Below are 16,953 nucleotides of genomic sequence, written 5' to 3'. Positions count from 1 at the left end.
CTTACTTGCTCAGCTTCATGCTCCTTTACATATCCCTTATTTTCCTGAACTGATTTGGAGTCTGAAGTTGAATTTCCAGCCTTTTTACCTAGAAGTTTCAGAAAGGAAACAAGAACTATAAACATTTCCAGGACCAAAACACACAGCAAGTCTCATGTAAATTTCAGCTATGTTTACACGTCTCATATTTATAGTTAAGGGCCACACAACACTTAAATTGGATACAAGAAGCTTTGAAAAATCCTTCAGAAGCATAACATACTTACAGGAGAGGAACTGAACTCCAACTGCAGCTTGAATACACAAAATTCAAATGCAAGTCAGGTGAAAAGTCAGAGAGTTACATGCAAAGTGCACACACATTCCAAGTTCCATTTTTGGCCTCCCTGCTTTACAAAAGGTCCCATCCTGCACTGACAGTCTCTAACTTCCTTAAAACAGTTCTTTCAACAACTTACCAACTATGCAGCCACTAAGAAAATTAACTAAAACCACATTTTAGAGGAGAGCTGGAAACCAAAGTAATTAAGAGCAGCACCTGTGAGGCTGAACAAGTCTCAAACCTTTTCCTTGAAAAACACAGTATTGCTGCAGTTTATTAGAATTACCTTGAAAAAAATCAGATGGAATCTGATCTGCAATATCTGAAGTGCTGCTGCTTCGAGTAAGCTGCTGCTCTTGGTCTGCAAATGGGCCTGCAGCTTCTGTTCCTTCTGAATTTTCCAGCTGTTGAGATTCTTCAACTTCTGTTGATTTAATTACAACACAAAATATTTGCAGGAGCTCATATGTACCTCTGTGAACTCCTCACCTAAGCTCTATGAAAAAGCAACCCTTGCAAATATTTAAAATTCCCAAGATAAAATTTACAAGTTATAACTTAAGTTCTATAAAACATCCTTAGAAAAACTGTGAAGTTTAGAGATGCATGAGCAGCATAAAAGGTCTAGAAAAGGAGAGATGTGATTTTGGGAGCTAAAGAGGAGGAGGTCCCATGAACAAAGCTGGGTTTTCAGTGCTGGAAACCCCAGCTGGGCCCTGTTCATTCTCAAGAGAGAAAGAGCAGGGGCAACAGAACTTCCTTAAATGCAGTGTTGGGAGAAGCTGGCTGTGCCCCCTGAGTGCCTCCAGAAAGAGGCAAAAGGAGGAGGAATAAAGAAAGGCAAAAACTTATAGTAAAAAAGCTCTGAGCCAGATATAACTTGGGTTTAGCTTGTGAGGACAAACCCAACCAGGCAGCTTTTGGTTTGGCTGTATCTGCAAATGAGAAACAAAAGGAGGAGAGAGAGGCATGGAAATCCCCAAGCGAAAATAAACTGACGTGCTGGGGAAGGAGCAAGGAATTCTTGAGATTGCAGAACAACACAGCACTTTGAGAAATTAATTTCTCTTCGCATTTGGGAAAAAAAAAAAAACCACCAAAAAAGGCTAGTAATGCTCCAGTGTTTCCATCCAGCAGTGTGCAAGTTTTAATATTGCTTTACTACTTAATAAACACTGTAGGTATTTCAGAAAGTTATCTCAGGAAGCACATACACAAAAACTAACATTTCTGGTATCGACTGACTTCAGTTGACTTTCAATGTCTTACAGAAAGCAATAAAATAAAACATTCAATGCAATTCACTAGCTGGAACAATTTCAGCATTCCCCCCAAAATAACTTGAGATGAGAACACACCAAAGATATTTCAGTGAGCAGGAATCCCCACAGGGCCTTAAACACCACGTACGGAGCTCTCCTTTCTCTTGCTACAGCAGGTAATGAGTCTGGCAGGACTCAGGAGTCACAAATCCCTCCCAGGAAGTGAAACAGGGGAATTTTTACTTTAGTTACTAGGCAATACAGATCTAATTGCAACTGATGGCAGTCTTTAATATCAACATGAACAAAAATTGCTTTGCTTGCAGTGCTGCAAACATTCTGAGAAGAACCAACCAGACAGAAAGGGAACAGGCAGAGAGCAGTTTAAAAATATAAAGAACATTGATATCAAAGATGACTTTAAAGTACAGTACCTGACAGTCTGTGAGAGCAAGAAGTGTAAGAGATACCAGGGAAGAGAGAGCTCACAGTGTGAAGCAGAAGAGGTACACTTTTAGTGGCTGGCAAAGCCTCATAAAGATGGACACAGTTGCTGATAGACTGGCTTCGCTTAGCTTACAGGAAAAAATAGAGCAATAATTATATCAGGAACACAGTGAAATATTGCAGTTCTGAGTGCCACAACACAACCAAACCCAGAGTTTCAGGATAAAGCTTTTCAACAGTAAGCCCAGGGGTTTCACCCCTGAGATGTAAGTTAATATTGTGCAACACTCCCTCACACTGAAAGAGTAATAATCAGGGATTTCTGATCCATAGCAAGTGTGGAAGTGCCTTTTATTTGAACACACACAAAAAAGAAAAGCTGTGGATCAACACTTCCAGGTTCTCCCTACTGCTCTGGCAAGGTGTCAAAGGGGAAAATGCTGCAGCAGTAGAGAGAACTCTTCACTGAAGCATAAACAGGGACTCACTGAATTTAGAAATAGAACTCAAATAAAACTCAAGACTGAACTGGCTCTACTGCCAAAGCACTCTGTGATCCAGGCTGGAGGCCGTGGCTCAGCCATGGAGCCACAAACCACCCCCAGTGCTCTCCATCCTTCCAGCTCTCCCGGTGAGGAACTGGGGAGGGAGCTGTGCAGCCCAGCAGCTCCTGCTCAAAGCAGGGGCTTGCACAGGAGTCTGCCCCAGCAAACCAGCACATGGAAACATGCTGACATGATATAAAGACAGGCCAGGTTCAGGCTGCTGAAATGCTTGAACAAACTGAAATCTCTTCCATGTCTGGGGTCTCAGCTGTTACCCCAACATTCCTCAACCCAGTCTCCCTCCTGCTTTCCTCTTTGCAGAAGTAAACATGAGAGGAAAACTTCATCATGCCAAAAAAAAGAGAGCACATAAAGCAACCCTATGAAAGGATAACATTATTTATTAAATACCTGGTTTACCTTGTGCTCCCAGGAAATAGTTGTATCAATATCTGCTAGCTGCCTGTTAGTAGCAAATGCTCTCTTAGGAACTGACAAAAACAGCCACGTACCTCTAGAAAACCCCCTAACATGAACAGGTTTAACTCACAATTCAATGTCCTGTAGCTAAAAGCTTACATAGAGAATTTCCCAAAATACTTTGTGATTCACACTGGCCAAGACATCCCGACATGGATGTGCAACATCCCTGTTGGGGCGGTTAATTATTTAGTTGCTTTTGGCAGCAGCCACCCCTCAGAGGCAGGTTTAAAACCTGAGTGTTACTGAGTGTCTGGGTACCAAAGCACTCAGCTGTGGTCTAACTAACCTGTGGCTCTCTGACGGACAATGTTTCTTGCTTTCTCCACTCCTGGGGCCCCGGAGGTTGTGGCACTTCTGAATCTCATTGGCTCCACAACTTCGGGGTGACTTTTCCAGCTTAAGGAAAAAGATCTTCCTACTACAGCTGTCTTCTGAGGCTCTAGAACACCACCTAAGGACAAAGAACACAAAATTTTCTGGCACTGGATGCTTTGGCATGTATTTTTGCTGAAGTACGAATGGACTCAGACATGGCAATATTAATACTTTAAACAATACAGGTTAACTTTTGCTATTAATCAAAACCAACTGGTAGTTCAAACTATGTGCATTGATCTCAAGGTGGCATGCAAATGCAGCTAAAATACTATCAATTAGAAACTTTATTAAAAACACACAGAAAGGAATTTTTACAGAGTTGCCAGTGCCAGCCAACAGCACAAGAAACCACATTTAACCTCTGCCATCCAAAAAACCCTGACTGTAGGTGCAGACTCCAGCCTGCCCCCAACTACCTCTCCTCCCCAGTGAAGGATGACAACACACAAATCCCAAGTGCTTCACATTTGATTAAACAGGTCCTTACACCAGATTAAGTAGTGTTTAACATTAAATTAATTTTTAAGACTAAGCTTCAATATTTAACCGGTTCGATACAAAAAAGCACTGAAGCACAAAGTCAAACCTTTGCCTCTCTGCTTTTTTTCCTTCTGTTCACTGAGCTTGTCCAGGGGCAGGTTTGTCATCTCCACACCATACACAGTCCTGGCCAGCACTGCTGTCAGGGAGTCCATGATGTTGGCCCACTCGTTGATGAGCTCCTCCCAGTCCGTCAGGGAGGACAGGACACTGAGCAGCTCATCCCACAGCTCCCGGGAGATGTAAACGCTCAGGTTGGCTCTGATCCAAGCCACAATGAGGGTCTGAGGGAAGAGACACCAGTGGCAGCTCGGGCAGGGCTGACAAGATGAGTTCAGCACACCAAGCCCAGCCCACAACTCCGACCTGCACATCAGCACAGGCTCTTGGAGAGGCACAACTGATGTGCAGCGCTATTTTCCCTCAAAAAACACTCCCAGAAATAACAGGGAAAGTTACTGATGAAGGAAATTAAGAAAAATTTCAGGCTAAATGTTGTCTGGCAAACTGAAATAAGACACTCTGTAATAACAGCAGAATGAATGACTGTCCTACACCCACAGAACGACTGCAGCAGCTGAGCCCTGGGGCAGCACTACACACCCAGTTACACTTTCCAGGCTGGAAGTACAGTAGGAAGCATAAATGTCTCTTTCACTCGGTGTGACTCAGTTTTGACTTGCCAGCTGGACTTTCAGGAAAACAGTTACTTGATTTTTACACTTTAGAGACACTCACTGAAAATATCCCATCTGTGCTACCACAGTTTGTAAAAGAGCCCTGAAGAACAGAGCAAACCCAACTCTCCCTCCGTTAGTAACAGTTTACAAAATAATTACTAGCAAAACATGAGAAACCCCTCCTTCACAGTAATACAAGTAGGTTTCATGGTACTCAACTAAAACTGTGGGCAGTTGTGACAGAGCAAACCAACCAGCCCCACTCACTCACTCGGAACAGCAGCCCCGCCATGCTCTGAGCAAACGTGTCCTTGGTCTGGTTCTCCTTTGGCTTCTGCATCACAGCTTCTGTTATTCTGAGGAGTATCAGCAGCATCTGTTCCCTGATTCCAAAACAAAAGGTGCTCCATTAGTTGTACCTGCTCATTAATCCTGCAGCAAAGCCTTACTTATTGAGAATGCAGTCACACTTTGGACTTCACAGATAATTCGTGGAATAGCTTGGTTGGTTGTGGACTCTTAACAACTTTTTCTCTTGAATGACGGTATGTTAACCTTACCATGTCTTTCTGTTCATGGACAGCTCCATTATCATGCGCCTGAAGATGCTGAGAACAGCTTTGCAGGCATCCACCTGCTCCTTCAGCAGCAAAGGGACCTCAGTGCATGGCTCCAGCAGGAAAACGTTCGCCGAGTTTGTCAGGAATACCTGGTGTTGACAGTCCATTTTCACAGTGTTAGGAATGAAAACAGGCAAGACTTACAACAAAATACTGTGCTCCTTCAGTTAAACCTTCCCTTTTCCTTAGAGGAAGTTTCAAGTTTTACCCATCACTTAATTTTTGTGTTATTCCAGGAAAGAGCCAGGTGGCTCCCATCACACACCCACCAAGGCTCAGTATGTGGTTTGTGAGTGTCTCCTCTGCTGGGGCAGGCAAGAGGACATTCCTCCAGCCACCCATTTCCTGCCGTCATATGCTTAAACAGCCACCAGGATTTTCAATAAATGAAGTTCAGAAGAAGTAAATGCATGGTTCTGATTAATTCCTAGTACTCACAGGAGGAAAAAAATTAGCCTTCTGTGTTAAAATACAGATCTCTGGCCTTAAGACATGGTCATGAGGTTTAATACACATTTCAGAGTGACACATGAAGTCCAAATTGAGTCTTACAGAACCAATCAAGTCATGGTAGTTCTTTTCCTCCATCTCAGAGACTGTAAAGGAATTTGCAAGTTCTGTGGCCAGGCAGGTCATGGCCCCTTCCCACCCAGCTCACCTGCAGTGCAGCCTGAGCACCAGCCTTCACATCCCTGTCCTCATCCTCCAGCACGCAGCCCCTGCTGACGGCACTGGTGAAGGAGTAGGTCCTGCCCCAGCTGGAGGAGCGCTTGTGCCCGCAGGGCTCCGAGGAGAGCTGCCAAACACAGCCTGGTTAGCAGCAGGGCACAAAGGACACACCACAACTGATACAAAACCATCCCTGAGGTCAGCAGCAAAAGCAGGGGAACTGGCGTGGCATACACTCATTTCCACAGGGAATTCCTGGCTGTTATTTTTTCATTTCCACACGTGGAATTTGAAGGCTCATAGAAGTTTTAAAAGGTATGTTACTTAAAATATTTTTCACCACTTTTCACAGTCACTGATTGTAGTAACACTTGAATTTAAGTCTGGCAAAATCACAAATCCTCTACAAAACAAAGTAAAAACCTTGTAATTCTCGTTTTACAAATCAAACCTCTTATTCAGTACTAGAAAACTTCCCTTTAAACAGTGTCAACAGTGTCAAAGAACTTCTAGTGATGGTTCAAAACAGGATATTAAAAGATGATGCACAGGAACAGTATCTAGGGATAAATTTTCTAGATTAAGATGTCCAGCTACAATATACAGAAATTAATACATATTGTCAAGTTTTTAAGCACCACCAAAATGAAATAGTTCTCCATGCCTTAGGCCAGCAGACAGTCAATTTTAGCACTGCAAAACCCATCAGTGTCTTCCATGAAGTTCCTGCTGTCATATTAACACATGCAGGGAATAACCACAAATGATGTTTCTAAAACCAGCTGCAACCCTCCCTGCACTCTAAGTGCTACTCAGTAACTATTTCAACTGTGAGTCCTTAAATAAAAGCATTTTTTAACCCCTACTTTCCCCACACTTTAAACTGTTACTCCTCTACAGAGTCAGGTGAAAATTCCCATATTGCAGTGGACAAAGTAAGGAACAGGGATACCATACATGTTTACCGTCTGTTTGCACTGAGGAGTCTTCCAAGGGAGCAACAGCATCCTGGCTGTCCTCCTTCTTGTCTGGCTCCTCCATGAACACAGGTTTCTCCTGCAGTATCCACTTCTGGTACACTTTCACCACCTTCCGTGTTGCGGATATATCAGAAGGCGGCAACAAAAAAGCCTGAAAAGGAAAGTTCACCGATTTCAGAAGGCAGCAACAAAAACAGGACAGATGTGGTGCTTACAAACCCACACGCTGCCATTTTAAGTAGCAAGACTCAGTTCCCTCAACAATTCCATAACCTGATCTTTAAACTAGACCTAGGAAGGAGCCCAACCTTAAAGGCTGCTGCTGTGACCAGCACCAAGTTTGCCCAGCATCCAGCCCCGCAGAGCGCCTCTCACACCCGCTCCCTTCAGAAACAAGCAGCAGGGCAGAGACCTGGCGGAACACCTCGTTGACGAAGTTGACGTATCCGCGCGTGGAGAGCAGGATGCCCTGCACCATCTCGTAGACGCCGCGGTGCTGCTCCTCCACGCTGCAGAGGCTGCAGCTGCTGAGCCTCCTGTCCGACAGGCTGCTGCTGCTGGAGTTGCCGCGCTCCTGCTCGCCCGCGGGCGCCGCGCCCGCCTCCAGCTCCACGCTCTTCTCCTGGCCCACGGCAACTGTCTGCAGGCACAGCACAGCACATCACCCACCACACTCTGGGATCACCACAGAGAGCTCGGGATATGCAGCATTGTAGCAGGCCAGGGGCCTGCAATGGCTCCCTGGTGGTCAGAAGCCTGAGATAGGAAAAGCCAAGTCATGATGGCTGGGCCTTAGAAGCCCCTCTCTTCCGTCTTTGGACCCTTGCTTATCTCTCTGTAAGCCTGTAGGTCACTTTCCTCTGACCTTTACTATTGGACAATTTCCAAAACCCCTATATAAATCCCTACTTCTGCCCAGTTCAGCAGAAGAGCTGTCACTGAGAACCTTCATACAAGACCCCAGTGAAGAATTTATTCGGAACCTCACACAGCCTTCTCCTCTCTCTCCCTGCGTCTGCTGCGGCACCTAGCAAGCTAAAGAGCTGAAATCACTAAGAGCTGATATCACTTGAGCTTGATGAGGTTGCCTGTGGCTAGCAGATGCTTTGGAGCTCGGACAGGCTGTGCTGAGCAGGACTGAGCTATCCGGACCATTGCAGCCCACCCGGCATACCCTGGCTGAAGAGGCCGTTAACTGGCGACCCGAAGTTAGCATCCCATGAACTCTCTCCCCTTGGTCAATCCCCAAGCCCTCAGCCCTGGAAACATCAGTAACTACTCACCATAGAGTTAATCCTCCTTTGGGGAAAAACAGACTCCCCCATGGAGCTTTTGTGTCATAACTTCCTCTGGTTTCTCCTTCCTCTGACTGGCCTGGCATCCCTGGTGGCCACCCCCTTCCTCTGGAGGCCAGTCCCCTCTGCCCAGACCTTTGCTCTGCTCCCCACCCCTTCCCTTTCTTAAGCTGCTCCACACGGCTCATTCTCTTTCCCACCAGGTTTCCCTCCAGCTGTATCACTCCACTGGACTAAAACCTTGCAGGAGAGCCTTTCTTGCCTCTACCGCTGAGCCAGTTGCGGTGGGTGTTGAGTGGAGGTTTGAGTGCATTGCCTGAATGTTAACTCAACTTGCTTTTCGACAGGAGAGGTTTGTTGGGGACAAGAGATAGGCAGCAGCACCTACCTTTCTAAACACCCATATTTTTAGGGATACCCTATCTGGCACAACACTGCCATCCCAGCAGCCAGGCACAACAAATTTCAGTCTGCCACTCCATCCAAGAAGGAATTTGGTCCTTGCAGACTGGACACTTCCTCACAGCACACAACAACTGAATTGTCCACGCCATGCTAAGAGTGTAAAGGAAGGCACAGACACAGTGGAGAGGAATCCCCAAGTCCCTTTATCTTGGGGAAAAGATGGATTGTAGCACTACACATTATAAGGCCTAACACCTTTTTGCCAGGTTTTGCTCTGGCACTGCCTGCATTTTGCACCCTCTCAAACTGTGTTGCTTCTCTGCTGAGCCCACAGCTGACACTCACCTATTGTTCAAGACCAAATGTAAGCTGAGATTGATTCTAAATTCTTAACAGGAAGCTGGAAAGTCTCTCAAAAGCATCGATTTATAAAATTCATTGTAAGGCATCTAACGCCAGAGGAGTCTCAACCATGAATTTATAAATGAAATATTTCTCTAATATCTCATTGTAAACAGCTGCTATAACTGAGAGGAAAACAAAGCAGCCTTTGATGTCACTGGGAAACAGTCCATGGAACCACCAAGTATGACAGTTTACAGAGTAAATTCCAAAAGTCTAAATATAATACTGCTGAAGCTGGTAATGAAACAAGTTATGAGGGGGAGGGAAAAAAACCTTCTAGTGAATTACCAAAGGGTTTTGCTTGGAGATTCCCTCCTTCATCAAAGAAAAAGAAAATCAAATAAACAGCTACATCATTTATTCACTATGGGGTAGCATTTCTTTGTGCTTCAGCTGTCAGTGCAGTGAGATCATCTGCAAGGTTAGCAGGCATGCAAGAAGAGAGGCAAACTTTAAAGCCCACCTGAATAATTTTAGGGAGCATTTCTCCTCCATTTTTTGTGCTCTGAACAGCAGTTAAATACTTCTTTTCAAGGAAGAATGTAACGAGCCACTTGATAAAAACCACTCGAGCTGCCATGTAGGGGATTTTAGTGCAGTAGACACTCTCATTGTTCCGTGTTGCAGTGACATACACTGGCCTCGGCCTGATATCAGGGATGTCTGGGGGGGACAAAAAGGAAGAGAGAAACAAATCTTAGTAATTGCTTCCCAACTCTGGCTAAATGTACCCAACACATCACCCAAGAAATAACAGATGCAATGACCGACTGCTTTTATTTTATTAATGCTTGTATTCTATCCTAACTTTATTGCTCCTCAGGACAACGTAACAGCACAGCTCTTTCCTGAGGTTATCATTAGTATCACCCAAAACAAAGGAAAGCAAAAGGAAGTGCTGCAAAAGGGAGGGCAAAAGCTGAAACAAAGAACCAGCCCTGCTACAACATTAGTTAATTTTACACAAAATCAGGGAGAAAAATCTCCTCATCCCACAGAGCTGTAGCAATACACCCGCTGGTAACTGAGATATTGCTGAGAGCAGGCTCTGGCTTTTTCTTCTTCAAAGGCAAAGCTCACTACTTACCCAGCACAGGTTTGTAGAGGTTGGTTAGCTTTGTAAAAGATGGGAACAAGTGAGGAAGATAGTATTTTCTGAACAAAGTAAAGAGAAACTTAAACCCAGTGTCTTGGTTCTCCTTGTTCTTCCACTCCAAGCTGGCAGCCTTTGTCAGAGAGTCAGAGAGAAACAAACAAAAAGCTTTAAGTTAATGTGTTATACTGACAGTTGTTTCCCCCTGAACACAAAAAAGACAAGCAACTACACTTTAGCAAGAAAAGAAAAAGCAGCACAGTCCCAAAACCACCTTTACAAACTTCAGTAAGAATGGAAAGCAAGAATAAAGCATTCCCCCAAAGCCAGCAAGCTCAGTGGAAGCCAGTGTATTTGAACTGCTCTAACCAAAGGAGGACAGCAACTGTCCTCTTCAGCTCTCAATAAATTTGCTTCTTATGCATACATTTTGACAAAGTCACTTTGAGTTCTGCTTTTATCATTAATATTTTCTTTTGTCAGAATAAACACAAATAAACAAACACTGGAACCACTATGCAATGGGATTTGTAGAGTCAGCAGGTTTGTTTAGACCCCTCACAGGTAACAAGAATATAAAAAGAGTGACATTTTTGTTTTTAACTGAAGTGTTGTGAGACTCCAGTATGTAAAACAAAGGGTGCTGTGGAGGAAGCTGATAATTTCATGCAGCCACTTTTTAAAATAAAGCATTTATTCAAGATGACAAAACCCTTTCCAAATACTATTTTGGTCTTGCCTTTTCATACTAGAAAGTGTATCTCAAAGTATTTAATTATAATTTATCTTTTTTTAATAACAAGGCTCTTTAATGTTCATTGTCTGCACAGCTTCCACTTTATTTCAAATGTTGCTTAACTTGTACTTTTAAAATATATACATTATCTTAATTTATTTCCTGCACAGATTCATCTGATCTACTTCTAATTAAATTTTATGTACATGTCACTTGCATCCTTTTAAAAACATCACAGAAGCCATCTCTCTTTATCTCTTCCTCCAGTGGCCCTTTATATTCCTTTTCATCTAGGTATGTGTCCAAAGAGAACAAACTGAATCTTTACCCCACATCAATTTTCTAAACGCAACTGCAAGCACATAAAACAGTCAGTTATTCTGCAAGTCTGGATAACATTCATTAATTCTTATCACAAAAGTGTGGCAAACTTCTTATTTTCACCAAAAAATGGCACAGGGAAATACCTTTGGGATGATTTTCCACTTAAGAGTAAAAAATGTGCTGGGGAAGGGTAAACCCAGCTCCACGCAAATGCAGCGTAGGCTTAATTTTCTACCATGAATACATCCTCCAAATATGAACAGTTTCAAACATGCATCCTCCTCACCTGAATTACCATGTATTTTAGCAGGAGCTGGAGAAAATAGCAGGTCTGGTCTTCTGCAATTTTCTCTCCAGAGACAGCTGGCAAAAGCGGCGTTATTTCTTCTGGAAATATCTTGGCTAAAATCAAAGATTTCAAGCACAGAACGCATTAAAATACTGAAATAAAAGCTCTTTTCCGTAAAAGATTGATTTGAAAATACCCATTAGGGCACTACCAAGCTGTGCAAGGCCAGCAGCTGCTCAGATGTCCAAAGTCCTGGCACATCCCAGCGAGGATGACACCAGACTCCCAGCAGCTTGGAAGGACTGACACCAGCAGTGAGACAACAAGGAGGAAACCTCCACCTCCAGAAAGGAGGAAACCTCCACTGCTTGAGGGGCAGTAAAATGCTCCTCCTGCTGCTGCATCTGGATTAAAACCACCCCAGAGCCAAAGAGCAAACCCTGATCACTCAGAGGGACAGGAGCGGGCGGCTCTAGAGCCGCACCAGGCCAGCAGCTGGACACACACTGCGGCCAGCTCGGAATTCCAGGGGCAGCCAGCAGCACCCATTGTCCTCTCCTCCAGGAGAGGCACCCCAGGAGAAGGTTCAACAGCAGCACCCATTGTCCTCTCCTCCAGGAGAGGCACCCCAGGAGAAGGCTCAGCAGCAGCACCCATTGTCCTCTCCTCCAGGAGAGGCACCCCAGGAGAAGGCTCAGCAGCAGCACCCACTGTCCTCTCCTCCAGGAGAGGCACCCCAGGAGAAGGCTCAGCAGCACCCACTGTCCTCTCCTCCAGGAGAGGCACCCCAGGAGAAGGCTCAGCAGCACCCACTGTCCTCTCCTCCAGGAGAGGCACCCCAGGAGAAGGCTCAGCAGCAGCACCCACTGTCCTCTCCTCCAGGAGAGGCACCCTATCAGTGAAATTTTGCCCGATTGGTGGGAGGAATGATGAGGAGGACTCCACTGATATCAGAAGGCTAATTAATTACTTTATTACACTATTATTCTATACTATATTACACTACATCTAAACTGAAACTGAACAAGAACTGAACAAAATCCCATGACTGTCTGTTGACCGACAGTCTCCGCACACGCTCGGCCCTGACAGGCCAAGGAAACAAAACCCCATCACTTTGGGTAAACAACCTCCACATTGCATTCCACTTTGGCACAACACAGGAGCGGCAAATTGTCCTCTCCTCCAGGAGAGGCACCCCAGGAGAAGGCTCAGCAGCAGCACCCACTGTCCTCTCCTCCAGGAGAGGCACCCTATCAGTGAAATTTTGCCCGATTGGTGGGAGGAATGATGAGGAGGACTCCACTGATATCAGAAGGCTAATTAATTACTTTATTACACTATTATTCTATACTATATTACACTACATCTAAACTGAAACTGAACAAGAACTGAACAAAATCCTGTGACTGTCTGTTGACCGACAGTCTCCGCACACGCTCGGCCAAGGAAACAAAACCCCATCACTTTGGGTAAACAACCTCCACATTGCATTCCACTTTGGCACAACACAGGAGCGGCAAACGAGACAAGAATCGTTTTGCTCATTTCTCTGCTTCTCCCAGGCTCAGAATCCCAGAGCCCCCGGAGGAGGCTCACCGTCGGGCGCGGCCGGGGGGCTGACCAGGCTCTCCAGCGTGCAGGGCCCGCGCGAGGACGGCAGCGGCGGAAAGCCGGGCACCAGGCAGGCGAACATCAGGATCTGCTCCTCGCCACAGTTGGTCTGCAGGGCTTGCAGCCACAGCAGGAACAGGCGGATTCCTTCACACCTGAGCTGCAAGGGGGTGCGTTTGGGCAAAAAGGGTAGTGACACAGGTCTGTAAGTGCAGTAACACGGGTAAACGGTTCACAACAGGCAGGGAGAGAGCTTCATCCCAGATAGGTGTTGCAAAGTCTTGCCATCATATCTGAGGGTATTCATATCATTAATATAATCCTAGCTCTAATGCCAGAGAAAGCTCAAAAAATTGGGTATTAAGCAGTATCTGTTAACACCTTCTCTAGGTAACTTCACACGGTCATGAGAGCAGTAAAATGACTGAAAACACATCAAAATAATCAAGGATCACAATAATAAAACTTAAGATTAAAAGGTGAATAAGAAAAAATTACAAAGCCTAACAAAGTGGAAAACACTGCTATTGGAAATCTGCAAAGCAGCATACTTCACAGGAATCAAAGTGAAAAGAAATATGAGAACATCAACGCAGTACCTTGAGAGAATTTCCAGTGTGCAAAAGCTTCTTCAGAATCGACCCTGGATTAGGAAAATTAAGTAGACATTATCAGACACTTCCTACCACAATGTTTTCAAAAACATTTCATGAAAGCCTACTTTAACTTATTCTGGGGCCACTGTGCTGGGTTTTAAGACAACTGTGTGGGGAAAACCCCCAACTGAATCCAGCTACAATCACCAGCACCCAAGATGAACTGTGATATATCTTCCCAGTGAGGTCCTCTGGGTTTCGTCAGAGGACCATGTCTCAAATTATTTTCATTAGTAGTAAGATCTGTGAATTTTACACATTCCTTAAACAGGCTCCTTCCCATGTAGGGAATGTGCATAAAGACAAGATCTCTCCATTTCACCAGATTATATAGAAATTATTAACATATATACAGAATTCACACTAATGCGCATGAATGTTAAGCAAAAGGAAATCACAAGGCAGAGGTGTAAATAAATTATCTGCTAAATTCTGTACATCGCTTTTCGGACACAGATATAAAATTCTGCCACTACGACCACTCAATAGAAGAATAAAGAATGTATCAGCTACAGAGCAACCAAGTGGAACCAATTTGGTCTGGACTAGTGCAGCTGAAGCATTATGAAGTGGCCAGGCAGATGTCTCCTCTTGTTTTTGTCACTGCTGAGTGGAAATGTGACAACAACCCTTCCCTTGACCTTTAACTTCCTCTCATTGTTCTTCTGCAAAAGCAACTCCTTGTTCTGATGACAAAAATGGCAGCTGGTCAGACAGTGCTGCAAACCAACCCCAACCAAAAAGTCCTACTTGGAAGGAATAGAACCCTCCACTAAATTTTAATAAGCAGCATAAAAACCCTTTGGTGCCACACTGGTGGCATTTGGAAGCAGAATTTGAAAAGCACTGACAAATCCAAGGCATTTGATTCAGAGGAAATTATCAAGTTAAACCACTTCACTGGATTGCAAGGTGTTCTGGCCACCCAAGGCAGCTCTCTGCCAGACTCCTATTCCCTCCCTTCTTCCAGAAGCTTCAATATCACCAGAGTGTGGGGAAAAAACAATCTTGGTCTGAGGAAGCCACCCATGAGTATCTTGTGTCTGTCATGACCAAGGCCATATTCTAACAGGATGCTGGGAAAATCCTCCATTTCATGAGAATCTGGGAAAGACAGCTGGGGCCAAACTTGCAAACAAATACCATGTATTCATAACTCTACTCATATATCACTCATTAAAATAAAAATTGATCTGAAAAAATTACTAAAAAGTGCGTTAAAAAAAAAAAAAACAAACTATTTCTTCTTACCTATACTGCGAAAATGCCATCGATAAAAAATCCTCTCTGGTAGTAGCTGCAATATTTTCTGCAGGAAACAAAACTAGTCAAATTTTCTGTAATAAAACTGGTTCATCAGGAGATACAGAGAAACAGATGCACAACATACAAATGAGATGGGAATAAATACACAGTTTCTTTTTAAACTGCTGGCAGCATGGACTAGGGCTCGGCCACGGATGTGGCAGCAGCACAGCTCTCAGTGCTGCTCCACCTCTCAAAGGTCTGGCAGTACACAGGGCTTCACACAGGTTCCACACAGAAAATGCCTCCAACTTACAACTTTCCAGCCATTGAAATAAGAAATTAGGAAGATATATTTAAACAGGAAACTAGTTTTGAACACTTCCGTTTGGAAATCAAATTAAATTAAACAATGTTATAAATGACTGACAGTCAGAGTTCCTTGCAACTATCAGACAAAATGACTGCCACAAATTTCTGCACAACAAAGCACCTCTGTGTTCTCAGTAATACCACATGCAGGATGCAAATGGATGGCAGGTCACCTAAGCAACAGTGACACATTTGAGGGTGTTCTGCACACAGAAGCTGACAGGAAAAAACAAAGCATCACAGCCCAGAAAGCAGTGGCACTGTGGGCCACTCCTGAGAGCTGGGTGACAGAGTCACCACCGCTGCCAGAGCGTGTGCTCCAGACATGGAGCAGGACAGACCTCTTGCTTTTGACAATAAAGGGCTTCAGAAATTATATTCAACACTCAGAACAGTCTTTTTGCACATGGAACATTCCTTTCTCCGCAGCAGAGGATGGTAGTCATGACAAGTTCGTGGGCACAGGGAGCTAGACCTCGGGTCACAGACAGTCTGGTCCTCCTCCACACCTTCACCATAGCATGTGCTCCCCACACAGTAAATAGCATTTCTGAAAGGTTAACCAGAATAAAAACGCAAACCAGGCAGGTCCTTTCCATGTTCCTTGTATTTTGTTTCAGTGCCACTCCCCCAGCTCCCTCCCCAGCACACCGTGGCAGCAGGACCCCGGGAGCAGAGGGTCCAGAGGTTGAGCTCCCTGTCCGTGGGCAGCAGGAATGCTTGGGATGAAGGATCTGACTGGCTAAAAATGAGGCCATGACTCACACTGGGGCTTTACCTGTTAGTTAAGCACCAGGCTTCTGCCAATCAGATTGCAGGATCCATGGACAAAGAGTTATCATTACCCATCTAAACATTAAAACACTGGCAGCCCCCCACTCCTCCAGACTATTTCTGGCATTAATCATTACTTAACTTGGCACGGGGCAGAAAGGAGTCCTAAGCTAACCCAGGAACACTTCTAACCCAACCTAACCCAGGAGCTCTGCGTGGGAGCTGGGTCTGTGCCCAGGCTCACCACAAGACGTGTGCCCGAGGTGTGCGAGGAAAAGCTCCAGGAAACAAAACCCTACGGCAAACCGGCAACAAAAACTGGGCTGGATTCACACGACACACTGAAGGAAGGAAGCTTCATACATTGGCATATTTATCATGGAAAACAAAACACAACCACACATATTTTGTTTCCATTGTTTTAGTCTGTTACACAGTTTCATCTAAATTTGAACACGAAGTTCCCTTCTATAAAGTGAGCTATGACAAGGCGCGAGCTGCATAGGCTGGAAAAGTGCAAAGCTCTGTAATAAAGGCCCATTTGAAAAAGAATTTGGTAACAATTTTCACATCCAAGTCTCAGCAAACTTTAGGTTGTATCCAGGGAAAAGCAGAAGAACAAATGCTGCTGAACAGTTCAACAACAAGCAGGGAAAACAAGCCTAAACTCTAAATTGCACAAAACTGAGGGGGTCAGGGCAGAAAACAACATGCTTACCATTCTTCTGTCTTTACAAAACACAGAATCCAACACCCTTGTCAGGAGACTGAATCAAAAACCATTCAAGGGCTCAAACCATGAGCAAGAGGAGAGAAGTT

The 16,953-nt window shown here is 44.6% G+C and overlaps 1 protein-coding gene and 1 non-coding gene across 4 annotated transcripts in view; one reads left to right on the top strand and one right to left on the bottom strand.

The window, feature by feature from the left end:
• Nucleotides 1-16,953, bottom strand: part of RALGAPA2 (Ral GTPase activating protein catalytic subunit alpha 2) — a 96,402-nt gene that overhangs the window by 68,904 nt on the left and 10,545 nt on the right. Inside the window, exons 4-19 of one of the 3 annotated variants that reach the window (XM_041474097.1) lie at nucleotides 14,995-15,052; nucleotides 13,687-13,730; nucleotides 13,073-13,247; nucleotides 11,471-11,586; nucleotides 10,119-10,257; nucleotides 9,495-9,694; nucleotides 7,339-7,566; nucleotides 6,904-7,077; nucleotides 5,936-6,073; nucleotides 5,218-5,366; nucleotides 4,929-5,040; nucleotides 4,024-4,261; nucleotides 3,346-3,510; nucleotides 2,019-2,159; nucleotides 609-746; nucleotides 6-88 (exon numbers count right to left, since the gene is read on the bottom strand). In XM_041474097.1, the coding sequence (XP_041330031.1) occupies nucleotides 6-88; nucleotides 609-746; nucleotides 2,019-2,159; nucleotides 3,346-3,510; nucleotides 4,024-4,261; nucleotides 4,929-5,040; nucleotides 5,218-5,366; nucleotides 5,936-6,073; nucleotides 6,904-7,077; nucleotides 7,339-7,566; nucleotides 9,495-9,694; nucleotides 10,119-10,257; nucleotides 11,471-11,586; nucleotides 13,073-13,247; nucleotides 13,687-13,730; nucleotides 14,995-15,052 (2,298 nt within the window). Of the gene's footprint in view, nucleotides 1-5; nucleotides 89-608; nucleotides 747-2,018; nucleotides 2,160-3,345; nucleotides 3,511-4,023; nucleotides 4,262-4,928; nucleotides 5,041-5,217; nucleotides 5,367-5,935; nucleotides 6,074-6,903; nucleotides 7,078-7,338; nucleotides 7,567-9,494; nucleotides 9,695-10,118; nucleotides 10,258-11,470; nucleotides 11,587-13,072; nucleotides 13,248-13,686; nucleotides 13,731-14,994; nucleotides 15,053-16,953 lie in introns of those variants that run through there. The other 2 variants (XM_041474099.1, XM_041474098.1) reach the window with 2 other exon arrangements.
• Nucleotides 2,686-2,770, top strand: LOC121357142. The gene has a single exon (XR_005955691.1). It is a non-coding gene; the product is annotated as a small nucleolar RNA SNORA5 (small nucleolar RNA).

This window comes from Pyrgilauda ruficollis, unplaced genomic scaffold, assembly GCF_017590135.1.
Source record: "Pyrgilauda ruficollis isolate IOZ18807 unplaced genomic scaffold, ASM1759013v1 scaffold31, whole genome shotgun sequence".
NCBI lineage: Eukaryota > Metazoa > Chordata > Aves > Passeriformes > Passeridae > Pyrgilauda > Pyrgilauda ruficollis.
The sequence above is the reverse complement of the archived record's forward strand: the minus strand, read 5'-3'. Positions and strand labels throughout refer to the sequence as shown.